Here is a 15,187-nt window from a genome sequence, read left to right as displayed (position 1 = left end):
TTTTTTTTTTTTAAGGAGCATCTTGTTTAATCACAAAAGAGAGAACCCATGCGTGGGGTGGAGGGGTCTCTGAAATACTCCGCCGCAGGTTCGCGGGCTTTGCGGCTTTCGGGACCAGGGTGGGGTCAGAAGCCTGGAGCCCACGAGTTGGAGGAGCCAGCCTCTACCCCCGGATCTCCGAGGGGGAGGCACGCGGCGAGCGCTATGCCAGCCAGGGTCGGTCAATTTCAAACGGAAATTATCTTGATCGCGATGTTAATAATAATCGTAATAGTAACAACAGGACCAAACTCTCGCCATCAGTGCGCCCGGCCCAAGCCCAGTCCCAGACTCAGTTCGGACCTGTGCGGGATGGGTCTTAGGGCGCTGGAGTCTGCGCCTGGAGCTAGCCTGACACGAGCAAGGTCTGGAGGTCGACCTGGGGCTGGGGTGGGGGCTGGGGGGCGGGGAGGAGGCATGGGCATGTGGGGACAAGAAGGGCCGGGAGATGGTGGCGGGAGGCTGAAGATGGGGAGCGGGACGAAGGGGTATAAGGGTTGGCTAGAGGGGGATGGGGAGACGGAGACCCGACGCTGGGAGGTGGAGGTATGCGGGCGGGGAAGTGGGAAGGGACAATGAAGGAGCTGGAGGCCCTGCGCCAGGAGGTGGAGGTGGAGGCGGGGTGATGAGAACTGGAGGCGGGGATGCGGAGCGCGGGCCCCACCCCCCGGGACACTGGAAAAGTTTGAGAATTGGCTCGGTGGACAGAGGCTGAGGGAGCCCGTCTCGGGAACATGCGACAGGGACCTGGAGCTGAATGTGGTGGCAGGACAAGCCCAAGCGAGACCTCCAGGCCCCGTGCGATCCTTTGAGTTCCAAGACTATCCCGGTGTCCAGCCCGGCTTGCATCTTAGCGGAGGAACGGGCTCCACGATGCCGGTAGCCCAAGTGCCCTTCTCAGACGGAGGTGAGCCAGCAGGGTCGGGTCGCGGAATGACTGGGAGCTGGGCCCACTTTTGTCACATAATTCCAGCCAGTCCCGGGCGAGGCAGTGACCTAGGCTGCGAGCCCACCACCTCAACAGCATCACCCCCTCCCCCAAGCCATCCCTTCCGGCGACCGAGCAGCGAGGAGTGGGAGAGGGCGCTTCTCTTTAAACTCGGTTGCTTCTCAATAACCTGAATGAAAGAGAAGTGGATTTTCTTGGAGAAGTTCTATCCGTCGTTTAGCTTGGACAAGTAAAAATGTAGGCGCCCTCCCAAAATGAGGACGTAGGGACTCTGGGGACTCACTCTGTGGTCATTCTCCCGGTAGAATCATTTTTTAAAGTTATGTTTAGCCAAAATTCCAATTTTCTTTTTATTTCTCAAACAAAGCAATCAAGGCTGTCAGAATCGGGGCTGGAAGGTTGAAGTCCCGGTGCAATAATGAGGCTTCCACAGAAAATGCAGTATGCTGCATTCACAACTGAGATAAAGCCAGGAGAAGGGCCCCAGCAAGTTCTCTGACGATGCAGAGCACCGCTAGCTTTGCCACTTTCAACCGACAGTCTCCAAATGGTCGCCCCCCCCCTGTATCTCCCCCTCTCTCTCTCTTTCTGGCATTGGATGCTCCAATGACATATTTCTTTGCGTTGTTTTTATATTTAGATGTAAAAGAGGAAATTCTTGTTAGAATTTTTTTTAGAAGACCACAATTTGTTTTGAGGATAACGGAAGAACAGCAGCATGAACAGAAAGGTCTTTTGGAAGATTGTTTCAAAAATGGAAAGTCCACCCTGCACATAGTACCCTTCCCATCTGGAGCTCTGAGTACTTCCAGAATAAGGAATTTCTGGACATTAGAGGTTGCAGATGTTGTATCTAATCACATGTTCATACTTTATCTCTCCAGCATTTTCTTCACTGATGAAAATCTTGCAGGCATGATTAAGAAAAATGTAATTCCTACAAAGTGCAAGGGCAGGGTTCGGTTCTGTGGGTCTGTGACTAACAAGGATGGCCATGCCCATGGCTGATGTTGGTGTAGAAAGTGTTGATAATTATGGTGATGGTGGTGATGGTGATGGTATGTGCATGTTTGTTGTGCTCAAGGAGTTGTGGAAGTGCCTGGAGCTGTACAATTTCTCACCTACTTGATGCCAATATGAATGATTTTTGTTGTAATAGAGGAGCACACATTGGGTTTTCTCAGCAAATGTTTACACTGGGCCTGCTCATCCAGCCCCTCTTGGCACCTGACCTAGGAGATCTAAAATGCAAAATCAGCCCTTAAGGGGCTTCCCCTAAGATACAAACCCAATGATTTCTTATCCAGTTTTCATCTTTGAAAATACCACCTTCCTCTTAATGTTTGTGGATTTCCTTAAGTGCATGACTCTTCTAACCTTATAGCATGTGTGGATAGTGGAGGTTCTTATTTTTCTGTGGAAGGAACCTTACATATTGCCTAGCAGTTTTATCTCTAAAAAATGCAGGAACTGATTTTCCTTTCTCTGGAAATTTTGACACACTTTTGATTTTAAGGTATTTCTTCTATCTCCTAAAGATGATTCAGTATCTACAATGTGTGCATATATTTTTATTACAAGAAAGTGGGAATTTAAGCATGTCACAATCTTGAAACTTTGGGCTTGCCATCTTGTAGGACCCATTTTGTCTGTTGGGACTTAGGACTAACACTTGAGTGCTGACACTGCAGATGAGGCTCCGGAGGCAGTCTGCTGTGTGAGCCAGAACCTAACCATAGTTCTGTGGTCTGCAGAAGCCCATTTCCGCATATTTGGCTTCATAATTCTTTTATCAGTTTTGGAGTTATTTCATATTATTCCTTTGCCATATACTTTCTGTTGAAGTAGTTAATTGCCTTAAGATATTTTCTGTAAGTTTTTGGAGATAATATGATATACTGAGTGGAATCTTATCTAGTGTCAATTAATAATAGATTTATTTCAGTTATTGTTACAGCAAAGTCACCTCTTTTTTTTTTTTTTTTTTTTTTTTTTGGTATAATTCTATTTTGAGGAATTGAAGCTGTGTCTATAAAAGCCCGGACAACAGGCCAGCCATGTTAAATCAATGACAAGGTTATTTGGTGGAGAACATGACACTCGCTGGGTGGCTCTGCCATCCCATTGGCACTGTGAACTGAAGTGGAAGACCTGTCCATTGATGAGGCTCTTTGGCCTTGATGATGACACTCCATTTCCTTGGAAGCAGAGTTTTCCACATATTTCAGTAAAAGCCTCCATTCCAAGATTTTGCTATCACAGTAGCTAGAAGTGATTTGGCTTGAGAGGATGCTGGGGGTGCTCTTGTCACCATCAAGGTGAAGAACCTCCAAAAAAAGCTTATCATTAATGTGCTCTACTGAGCACAGATATCCAGCCCAGTGTGGCCTCTTCCAAGCTGTGCCATTAAGAATAGTCACCCCCCACGAACCAGCCTCAGTCTCCTCCTGCGTACTTTCAGAAGGCAGATGGGGGACCAGATGTGGTCCCTGCAAGGTGCAATGTGTGGTGCCCATGCCCTGTCTCCAGATGAAAGCAATGCTTTGGGAAAGGGTGGAAGGAGCCCAAATTTTAGGACTTCTTGGGCAGAACACCTCTTATTTGTATATGCCTTTAGTTGCCCTGAGGAGCTCAGTTCCACACACCCTCATTGGGCCTGAGACCATCTTGGTAGGAATTCAATCCTGTGCCCTTACTAAGAGCAAGCAGGGAAGGGAAAATTTGAAAAGCTCAGCTGAGAAGCAAGGAGGGTAAGATCTCTTGCATGAGAAGCAATTGTCTTGCTATGAACAAGCCTGGATACCCAGGGAAATGAGCATGCAAACGTGAAATCCTCCCCTGGTTCATGATTAGCAGTGGTTTTCTCACCGGAAGATCCATTACTGGCCTAGAGCAAAGTGCAAGCAAGCAAGCAGTGTGTGTGTGAAGCCTCTTGCTGTGAGCTATCTCTAAAAGCAGAGAGAGGCCACCCAAGAAATCCAGAGTGTGGTAAAGTACTCACTAGAAAAGGAATTTTGCTGGGGCTGTGAAATGGCTAACTCATTATTTCCTTTTGAAAGGAAAAATAAATTGCTTTCCAAGAAATTGGCAAATGTTTGGTGTTTTAGTTCGTTTTGGAGGATGAACTAATTGATTTCTCTTGGAGAAAATGCCTTTTAAAAATACTGCATCCTGCATTAGACCAGGAGAAATTTTTCACTATCTTAGAGAAACCCCAAATTTTGTGGAAATATCTTCCTTTACTTTTTTCTTCTTCTTTTTATAGTTTATTTTTCAAATTGTCATGTGTAGAGGAAGTGAATTGCTAACATAGAAAGCACATCAGGAATCCATCGGCAGTCCAGGGTACTCCCTTCCTCCCCTCCCTGCAGATGTGCCTCCTTGGAATGGAAGGAAGGTGAGCACCCTGGCTTGACAAGATCTAACCTGAGGTAACACACCCTAGAACCACCTTCTAGAAGCTGTTTTATTCCTTCTCTGTAAAAACAAAAGGGGTTGGTGTTGAAATGCCTGGAGGTGGACTGGAGGGTCCCAGCTTTTGAGGATGAAGTGAGAGCCCTTAGGAACCATCTCAATTGAGTAGATCTAAGGGGAGCTCAGGTGCGGGTGATGTACCTTCTTCAGGTGAGTTGCAGGGAGGGCAGAGGTCTGAGGGGGCTCAGCCACTACAGATGGACATAAGCCAGGCCTGCTCCAGGGCACAGTACTGTCGGAATCTGGATTTGTTGAAAGACCACTGCCAATGAGCCTATGTATCTATTACAATATGCCCCAGCTTTCTGAGGATGTATGAGACTAGTCGGCATACATTTTTTAGCATTGGGCTTCAAGTGTTCAGGAGCAATTTAGGCAGTGATCAGACTTGTACACTGCCAGCAAAATGTGAGCATTTGTAATATCTAAATTTCACCCTCTCACCCTCTGTTGGGACTTCTCCCATTCCACACAAACACTCATCGCAGGATGCAAGTTGAACCCAGTAAGCCTCTACAGGGACCCTCTGCATCAGATGAAACTAAGTACCAACACACCAGACTTGCAAGTCGGTGGTGCTGCGGATGTACATGCATTTGCTTCCACAAGGACTTGGGCATCCAGAACATGGAGAAATCATCCCATGTCCACAAACACTATACAATGCATCCATCCAATCAGCATCTATACACATGACTGGCAGGAGCAGGAGCAGGAGCTCCGGAAGAAGACCCAAGCACAGCTGTGCACTGCAGGGTTCCTTTCCTGTGAAGGTCAGCAACAGGCTATACTTGGGATGAGAAGCCCAGACAGTGGTCCCATTTGGGAGTGGGAAGTGACTAGAAGGGGCTTGAAGGTACCTGAGGGGCCTGCATCAGGGGTGTTGGGTTGGTACCCATCTCTGTGGGGAGAGACAGCTGGCCTCCCATGAAATGCATTTGACCAGGCACAGCAATGTTCAGACACATATAAAATCAGTCTGGCCTTTAGCCAGCACTTGACTCTTAGGATGGGTCTACTTTTTAGTGTTGATAACCCAAAGAAAATATATATATTTTTTAACTACAAAGACAACTGGATATCTTCCAATTATGCCAAATGTTGGAGACTCACATTTAACAAAAAGTGTTCTGAAAAAAAATATGCCCCTTGAGCAATGAATATTTAATTAAGGGAAATGGTAAATCAAGCATTGATGGGAAAATATGTTCACCCTCAGAATTCATGGCTTTGAGTGGTCTCTGGCACACCTTATACTGCTTTTATTGTGGTTATTTTACTGCTTATTAGTTTTTACTGTTTGCTTGTTGTTTTTTTCACACTGCTCAATTTCATCAAAACTACATATGAAGGAGGAAAGGAAAAAGATGTCAATTTCCAGAGCCACTGGTCTTTTTGACCTCTGCCCCTTACTCCTGGAGATGTCCAGACCCAGGAGGTTTAAAAGGACTCACTTCCCTTCTCTCTGTGCTTCATGGCACAATCAAAGTGATCTTATATGTCCAGAGGGAGCCATGAGGTACATAAAATGGCATGGAGTTATCACGGGGAAACTGAGACACAGAACAAAGCATAAGATGCATCATGGTCTCAAAAATGTATTCAGTGCAGATGCCTAAAGCCTCTTCTCCCACTTCTCCCACATAGGTGGGAGTTCATATACAATTTATACCACTCATTATTATCATTCAGAATGCCCTGGTGCTAAGTCAGTTATCAGGCATCGTGTTAACCACATACATGCCATTATCCGTTCCTGGGACTGAAACCCCCGATGGGGAAGCAAATATTCAAGAAATATTTTGAGGCAAACTGGAAGGGGTGGTATAATGGACAGAGGGGTGGTCACCTGGACATGGCATCAAGTGGCCTGGTGTGGGAGGGGGCATGGGGCCTGCAAGCCAGCTTGGGGGAAGGAGCTGCTCTCAGGATGTTGCTTTATGACTCAGAGAAGTAAAACCTGTGTTTCTCTTCCCAGCCCTTGTGCTAGGCCTTTTCCATGAACAAGGGCAGTTGTGGTGTCATTGGCAGCAATGCTGTGTGGGCAATGCTGAGCACTCGGTTGGTTGTGCCCTTGCGGCTGAGTTCTCCTTCTGGGCATGGTGTCCAACAGGGTGGGGTGTGGATTCCTCATTCCCTGCTCACAGATAAAGAATGCCAAGAGAAGCAGTAACAAAGACACACACATTTATTGGGCACCTGTTAAGGTACCAGATACCGGGAGAAATGTGAACAGCATGACATCAGTGTGAAGCTAAGTACTCAGGCAAAGGGCTCAGAGACTGCCAGCTGCTGCTATTATTTCTACTCTGAAAAACACATCTTGCAGCTTGTTTTTAAAGAGGTATGCAGTCTCAGAGAGAAGTAACCAAAACGTCAGAGAGCAGACAGAATTTGATCGGGATTGAAGGACTCACAAGACGTAAGTAAAACTAGGGGAAGGACAAAAATAGGAGGGGGCTCGTGGGAAAGCTGCCCACTGAGTTGGCCTATCACCGTCGCCTCTGGAACTTGATGGGCCTCAGTCCAAGTTGGGCGTGGGGAGGTTCCAGGGCTAAGAGCACCAGGGCAGCCTTGCCTTCTGTCCATAAGGTGCCTCTGGGTCTATGTGGGCCACAGTCGGAGCTTATCAGCAGTGGAGGAGACCCAGTAGGTGCTCGCACCTGTCCTTCATTGCTAGTCCAGCCTCAAAACCTGACTGCTATTACCTTTTGAGATTAGAAGAGTTTTCTGCCACATGTCATCAAGCTGACCTCCAAGTCCTCCATGGCATTAGACAGCTATCATGGAAGGGCCAGGGAAGGGTTAGGGGCAGTTCCAGGCACAGCACAGGCATCAGCTCAGGTGCCAGGGCCCACAGGGTTTCTACAGCCAGTGGACATTGAAGCTCCTAGACACTGGAATAAATCCTCGCAAAGAAGCAGTGGGGTCACCCTTACCCATTCTCAGAGGATCAGGTCCCCCCAAACTAATAAATGGAGGGGAGGGCTTGGCAGCATCCACAGGGTCCGGAAGCCAGCACCCAAGGGACAGGAAGGCAGTTACCTGGAGGGTGCTGTGGGCAGGGGACCCTGGCTGGGGTCTCCTCTGCTTTTCCCCTGCAGAGCAGCTGTCCAAGCTGAGCCCTGAGTCTTTCCAGGGACTGAGGCTTGTCTAGGCCTCAATTCATACCCGGAATGAGCTCAGTGGGTAGATGAGGCTTTCAGATCCCATCACACCCCAAAATGCAGAGCCCCAATCATTGGAGAGCGGTCCATTTGCCCCTGATCCAAATTTAGGGGTGTGAATTAAATGTTAATAAGCACACTGGGTACCCACAGTAGTCTGTTGTAAATTAACCTAATTTGATCTTTGTTAGATATTTATATACTCAAATAATTTAAATTTAGTCAGTGAGTCCACTGAAAGCCCTTTCTACCTTAATAGTTGGATCTGCTTCACTCTGAACATCACTGGAGGCCACAGAAGGAGAGGGGAGTGTCCAGGATCCAGTGGGGAAGGGTTAAAATTCAGTGCCATCCAGGGTCTGGATCCTGGATTCACCACCTTCACTATCTCACTGGTGCTTCCAAGTTTGTTGCTTCTTTTGGCTCACATGCACTGAGTTAGTTTGGGGGGTTTAGACAGTTACAACTAATATTCAGGCCTTTGAATTTTAAGCCAAACTCAAAGTCCACATGCTTGCTCTCTCTTTCTCTCTTCCTTCCTTCCTTCCTTTCTCAGTGGAAGTTGATTTCACTTTGACAGGTTTGTGTTCCTTCATCACCAGCTACATGCTCAGCTGCTCACTAACAAATTGGCCACAAGCTGGGGGTGGGGGATGCTTTGTGTCCTTATGCTGTCCTTCTTTAGGTGGCAGCATGGCCCTGTGTTGGGGCTCCATGCCAGGCAGACCCATGGACCATCTGGATCTGATTTCTGTCCTTGTCCCTGGCTGGTTCTAGGGGAGGCAGTCCAGGAATTGTGGGTGTGTCCTGTGATGTCACTCTAAGACTCATCAGAGAGTTCTCAGAAATCAGGTGGGAACCTTCTGGAATCCATCTTATTTTTTCGGGTTGAGATAATCCTCAGTTTCTCCTGGTAACCAAGAATAATAGTTTGTCAGCTTCCATGTAGTAAGTGAACATTAAATGACAACATTCCCCTCAGGGCAACCGCAAACACCAAACCACTTCCCAGGTCCTCCTCAGTCACTTGGGAAGGTGGCCTGTGTTGAGAGGCCCTCTCTGAGCCCATAAGGACTAGCTGTCCGAGTGCTTCAGCGTTTTTGCTCTTAGGTGGTGTAATCTTATCACTGGACCCTTCCTCCATTTTTTTATTTTTGCAGACGCTGGGTTTCAACACCCCAGCAGGGATCTGGCCAGGATCACTCCAGAAGCCTAAGCTGGTCTTTGTTATTAATGGACGGTCCCAAGGCGCCCTCTAGTGGATTTGGAGCTGCCCATCTGTGAATTCCAAGTGATGGCCAAGGTCCTCCCACCGAGCCCCAGACCCTTTCTTTGGAATGAGACTCTGCACAAACATTACAACTACGTGGGCAAGCTGGCTGGCCGGCTAAAGGATGCCCCCGAGGGTAGTACCCTCACCACTGTGCTGTTCCTGGTCATCTGCAGCTTCATTGTCCTGGAGAACTTGATGGTTCTGATTGCCATCTGGAAAAACAATAAATTTCACAACCGCATGTATTTTTTCATTGGCAACTTGGCTCTCTGTGACCTGCTGGCTGGCATCGCCTACAAGGTCAACATTTTGCTGTCAGGCAAGAAGACACTGAGCCTGTCTCCCACGGTCTGGTTCCTGCGGGAAGGCAGTATGTTCGTGGCCCTCGGGGCATCCACCTGTAGCTTACTGGCCATCGCCATCGAGCGGCACTTGACCATGATCAAAATGAGGCCATATGATGCCAACAAGAAGCATCGAGTCTTCCTTCTGATTGGGATGTGCTGGCTCATTGCATTCTCACTGGGTGCCTTACCTATTCTTGGCTGGAACTGCCTGAACAACCTCCCTGACTGCTCCACCATTCTGCCCCTCTATTCCAAGAGCTACATCGCTTTCTGCATTAGCATCTTTACTGCCATCCTGGTGGCCATCGTGATCTTATATGCACGCATCTATTGCCTGGTCAAGTCCAGCAGCCGCAGGGTGGCCAGCCCCCACAACTTGGAGCGGTCCATGGCTCTGCTACGAACCGTGGTGATTGTGGTGAGTGTGTTCATCGCTTGCTGGTCCCCACTCTTCATCCTCTTCCTTGTCGACGTGGCCTGCAAAGTGAAGGAGTGTGAGATCCTGTTCAAGGACAAGTGGTTCATTGTGTTGGCAGTACTCAACTCCGCTATGAACCCCATCATCTACACACTGGCCAGCAAGGAGATGCGGCGCACGTTTTTCCGGCTGGTCTGCAGCTGCCTGGTCAGGGCCCAGGGCACCGGCTCCTCACCCATCCCGCTTGCTCTCGATCCAAGCAAAAGCAAATCCAGTGGCAGCAACAACAGCAGCCCCTTCCCGAAGAGCAAGGAAGACACTCCCCAAACGGTCACTTCACCCTGCATAACTGACAGAAACAAAACCCTGCAGAACGGGATCCTCTGCAAGTGAGGCCCACTCAAGGAGCAGAAGTCCTTACATCTCCAGGGGAGGAGCAGCAGCCATCCCCATAGTCACGTGACTATTCATTACATGTCTCACCAGGGCTTCGCCAGAGCTGAGACTCGGGAAATCTGTGCCTGTCTCTTAAGGCTGGGGCTCAAAGACTTGCCAACCCATTTCAGTATAGACAGCATTCCTTGTCCATTTCAGGCTCCAAATCCTTCCAAATGTACCAAGTTGCCGATGTCATTGCCACCTTCCCCTGACTCCCACTGGCCACTCTCTGGTGTTCCTAGAAAGGGAAGGTCATGGGCCGTACAGTGTGTTTCCCAGGACATCGGGACAGTGTTTGGGTAACCACACATTGGATGCTGTGTGTTTGTCATCTGTAGGCTGCATGGCACTGGTGTTTCACATGTCTGCTATGGGCATGTGCAGAAGCTACAGTATTCAGTGCAGTTAACAGGTAACACAATCGTGTTCTGACCAAACCACCAGCTGGGACAGAAGCAAGAACAAAGTCCTGGCCTGTATCATCTTTCCAAGTTGCTGGAAGCAGCCATCTGTTTAATGGAAAATTTCTATTGAATTAGGACAGGTCTACAAAGCAGAACTTTGATCCTACGTTAAGTTCAATTCTACATCAGAAAAGCACTAAGTTAGTAACCCCTGTGTTATCACAGCTGGAGAGCTGGGGCCAGCATCAGTCTCACAACTTCCGGAAAGCTGACCCTGGCAGCCACTATTGGAGTTTAATTGTCAGGATAAAAAACATGATCTGGTGATTTGTGCATTCTTCAAAGATATGTAATATCATGATCTTACCTTTCAACAAAGGTGAAGGCTCTATCACTGTTTACCTTACAAGGGATTGCCTGAAGACATTTTTGTGTGTGCTCTTCCCCAGGGATTCTGTATGAATACAAATTGATGAAAAGAAGCACACATCTGTAGACCTCTCATAAGCACACAGTAGATGTGTTGAATTCTTTGTAAAAAAAAAGCAAAACAAACAACCTTCAAAAAGATTATTACTTGGGAAACCCACATGAGAACCCTCTGATGTTCTTAGGTTCAGTGAGGATATTGCCTGAGTAAATACTAAAAGAGTAGTCTTAACACATTAACTTTCTTAAAGAGAAATTGACTCCTATTTTACCTGATGCAAATTCCTCTTATTAAGAGATATTTCTGTGAATCTTGGGGGATCTCCATGTACTGACCAAAGACTCTTCATTTTTTAGTACTGATGAAATAAGTCCTTTCTATAAGGAGATGCTCATCAGTGGCATTTTTATTACCTTCTCTACATCACTGAAAAGGAGCTTACTCTTTTACCAAATAACATAAGAAAACCCAGGGCATTTCTAGAAAAGTTAAGCATTAAGGTGCTGGGTTAAGGGAAAAAAGTGCATTGCCCTGGCCAGTGTGACTCAGTGGGTTGGGTATCGTCCTGTAAACTGAAAGGTCATCAGTTCAACTCCCGGTCAGGGCACGTGTTTGGGTTGCAGACTCTGTGCTCTGCTCCCGTTGGGCCTCTTGCAGAAGGCAAAAGACAACCAAGTGATGTTTCCCTCCCTCTCTTTCACCCTCCTTTCCCCTCTCCCTAAAATAAAATTAAAAACTTATTTTTTTTAAAGAAAAAATGCATCGAGATCCAAAATGTTGGGTATTACATTTCACTTAAGTCATGACATGACTGGAACTTTCTATTTTGGTTCTGAATTGCTTCTGAGGCCCTGGGTCTCTGGTGCTAATATTAATAACACTTTGCACGATAGCCACAACTTCCCTTTGAAATAACACAAAACTTTTACACAATCTGAATGGAAAATACTCAAAAGAAGTAATGGTGTTCATTTGATATGTGCAAAAAATAATCAGCTTTAACACCAATGTGTACACTCCTCACTAGCTAGCTGGAGATCATTTAGAATTCGAGTGTTTAAAAGCCACAGAAAATTTGCCCGTTAGATCTTATTCAGTTAGTAACCATTATTGTGTCCCATGTATGTTTGTTAAAAACTATAACCAAAAGCTTTGTATAAGCGACTGTTGGGAATCTATGCAGGGGCTATGTGCATTGGGATCATGCCCGGTGGTATGCAAGCTGGTCATTTTGCTTCCTACCTGGTACCAGTGTCTCTTTAGGAATTAAACCAATATCAGAACCTCAACAACCTTTACACCCTATATTCCCCACTGGTGTATCTTGTGTTCAGTGGGCTATTCCACCAATTTTGATAGGTCAGTCTGTTTGGAGAAGGTCAGTAGAGTGCCCTTGACAGAAAGAAGATTGTAGGAGCCATGGCAGTCACAGTAGGGCCAAGAGAAGGGATGTTTGGTTCTGCTTCATTTTTAAAAGGAGAGAAGAAGTCAGAACTGGCCCCTTGCCCAGCTTTCTCCTTTATAAATAGTAAGTTTTATAGTGTGTATGTGTGCAGGTGCCCTGTGTTCTACAGAGAAAGAGGCCAGCATTTGGCATAACTAGTATGGTGGTAACTGTCATGAATGAATCTTCCAGCACAACTGAGGATCAAGCCTTCTCTCACCTCTGATTCTGCACAAGGCCCATCAGTGAACATAACGCTTCTTCCCACCTGCCGCTTTCTCTCCACATGCTCAGCTAATTAAGAAGTCTCCTGGAGAATCACTGCGGGTATCTGCTTTCTCTGCAAAGGTTTCAAACTCCCTTCCTCTCTGTTGAGGCAATACAAGATCCACCATCCACATGAGAGACTTTCCATGATATTCTTTATTGCCCACAGAGTTACAATGAGTCATTTAAACAATGGACAATACAGAAGACAGCTGCTATCTCAACCTTTGGCCCATGGTTATACTGCACTGACAAAGAGCTTTTCACAGAAATGTAGCAAGGTGTATTGTATAGAAAACTTCTAATTAAGTTACCAAGTTCATGCTTTTAAATTGTTTCTAGGAATGCAAAACCTCAACCCAATGTTTTAGTATCTAAGTCAGATATCAAAGGGTTTGCTACATAGTCAGAAATGCACACACCACTATTGTGAAAATGAAGGCACATTTTCTGATAACCAATGATAAGTGCAGCATTGCCTTACATGGGTGACAGCCTCCCTCTTGGGCCACAGTGATGACACTTGGGGATGCCTAGCAGCCTCTGCACTTGGCTACCTCAGAAGCACAGAAATGTGCCAAGTGTGCCATCAAGGGCTCGCAACTGGAAATTACATAATTTCTTGAAGGAGTAAAGTGGGCTCTCGGAAGGTGAGGAGAAAATTTAAGCCAATTTTCTTCCATGTTGTATTGCCAAATCTCCCAAATGCTGTCCAAATAACTTTGGTGTTATCATTTTTCATAGAGCAGAGATAAGAAAACTTGAAATCAGTCTTGCATTTCCACTCCTCAGGGATTTCCAAAGGCTCATTCTGTTACAATATCAAAGTAAAATGTGGTGAATTGGAAATAAACCCAGGCAGAAAACTTTACAGTAATTCTTTTTTGTTTCACAAAAGTTAATGGAAAACCAAACACAACATTTAAAAATAATATTTATCAATATGTATAATTTGTCATCCAAATACTTTTTTAAAAAGTAATAAATATCTTATTATACATCAAATTTATGTGGAGTAATCTCCTTATCCTTGGATTTAAAGATTAAATGTTTAATTCTATTTAAATCTGAATACAAACATTCACATATTTAATTTTACAATATTTATTCTAGAACATTATATTCAAATATCAAATGAATAGAGACCATTCCATTTGCAATCAACACATAGTTGTTACCAGGTAATTCAATGTTAAGAATGGATTTTCCCATTAATTTTTGCTTTGTTAAATCACTTGATTCAGTGGTTAGAATCTGTGATCATGGTGACATGTCCCAGACGAGTGTGAATATGAATCACCTCAAACCTCAGGACCACAGCGTGTGTTCCCATGTGCAAATTTTTCTACCTGTAGCATTTCAAGGTGACACAACAAAACAGGAACTTAAATTTTGAGATTTCATTTCCCATGTGAGAATAGCTCTTCTAGCCCCCAGGAGAGAGCACTGTGTTTTGGGAGGTCCCGTGAATGCATGAAGGAAGAGAGAAGTGACAGAAGCAGTTTCACCTTCACCTTCAGTACCTCTGCTAACACTAGCGATTGTGCCTGTGTGAGGGTGTTCTGCCTCCTTCTGGGCTTCTGGTGCCTTGCATTCCTGCACTAATGCTCTGGTCTCACCTGCCCTTGAGTTTGCAAAGCCTTCTGACTCCCCAGACCCACCCAGGAGCTCCAGTCTCCACAGTCCCATTGCGCTTGGCCACAACACCATCAGGCTTGTCACACCAACACCCTGTGCATGTTTACTTCTTACTGGATTACACTTGCAGGCAGGCAGAACCCCCATCATTCACCTCTATCACAGGAGCCCAGCACAGTGCCTGCCACATGTGAACTAGAGTACAGACAAGACCAAGAGCAGACTTGTTAGAAACGCTGAGAAGTGGTACCAAATATGCAGCTGTTCTCTACCCCCTACAGCACGCTGCAATGAGGACAGCCTCTGCCATGCCTGACCATGCATGGACTGCCACGCTGGCCCCGCATAGACACTGCACACTGCCAGATGGATACAGGTCATTAGTCTGGAGTTGATTGTACACCTCCTTTTTACCTGATCTTCCTCCACCCTCTGGTCCTCTCTTTTCCTCTTCTTCCTTGCTGGCTTCTCTTCCATCCTGTCCCTGTTTTCCACAGTGGGCCCCCTGTGGCCCTCCCATCTTTTTTCTACAATACCCAGGACCCTTCTCCAGATGTCTGTGGGTGTCAGGACACATCAGTCCCCAAACTTTCAACATTTGTTTAACGTTCTAGTTGTCCTTGTTAGTCATAATATCAAAACTCAGGGAGGAGTCTCAAGGTGCACATTGCACAGCCAGCCTTCATGTGCACACAGACAGATATACACCCATCAGTCAATGCAGGTGCATGTATGTGTAGATGCACATATGGGACATTCACAAATCCTCACATGAAGTTGCAATTTTTCTGGCTCCTATAAAATGCACCTGTTTTAAAACTATTCATGACATTGCTTACAAACTTATAAATATATATAAACCCCATTATAAATAAATTGCGGCTGGCTGGTAGCATTTT

The 15,187-nt window shown here is 46.1% G+C and overlaps 1 protein-coding gene across 1 annotated transcript; it reads left to right on the top strand.

The window, feature by feature from the left end:
* The first annotated feature begins 8,793 nt into the window (after positions 1 to 8,793).
* Positions 8,794 to 10,364, top strand: S1PR3 (sphingosine-1-phosphate receptor 3). Its single transcript, XM_090275758.1, has one exon. The coding sequence runs from the start codon at positions 8,924 to 8,926 to the stop codon at positions 10,058 to 10,060; it is 1,137 nt and encodes a 378-aa protein (XP_090131884.1). The 5' UTR covers positions 8,794 to 8,923; the 3' UTR covers positions 10,061 to 10,364.
* The last annotated feature ends 4,823 nt before the right edge of the window (positions 10,365 to 15,187 follow it).

Source organism: Furipterus horrens, unplaced genomic scaffold, assembly GCF_987537825.1.
Source record: "Furipterus horrens unplaced genomic scaffold, mFurHor1.1.pri manual_scaffold_4, whole genome shotgun sequence".
Classification (NCBI taxonomy): domain Eukaryota; kingdom Metazoa; phylum Chordata; class Mammalia; order Chiroptera; family Furipteridae; genus Furipterus; species Furipterus horrens.
This window is presented reverse-complemented; position numbering and strand designations above follow the sequence as displayed.

What these genes read in the sequence shown, in the direction of transcription:
- S1PR3 (XM_090275758.1), top strand. Translation starts at nt 8,924, where the DNA reads ATGGCCAAGGTCCTCCCACCGAGCCCCAGACCCTTTCTTTGGAATGAG.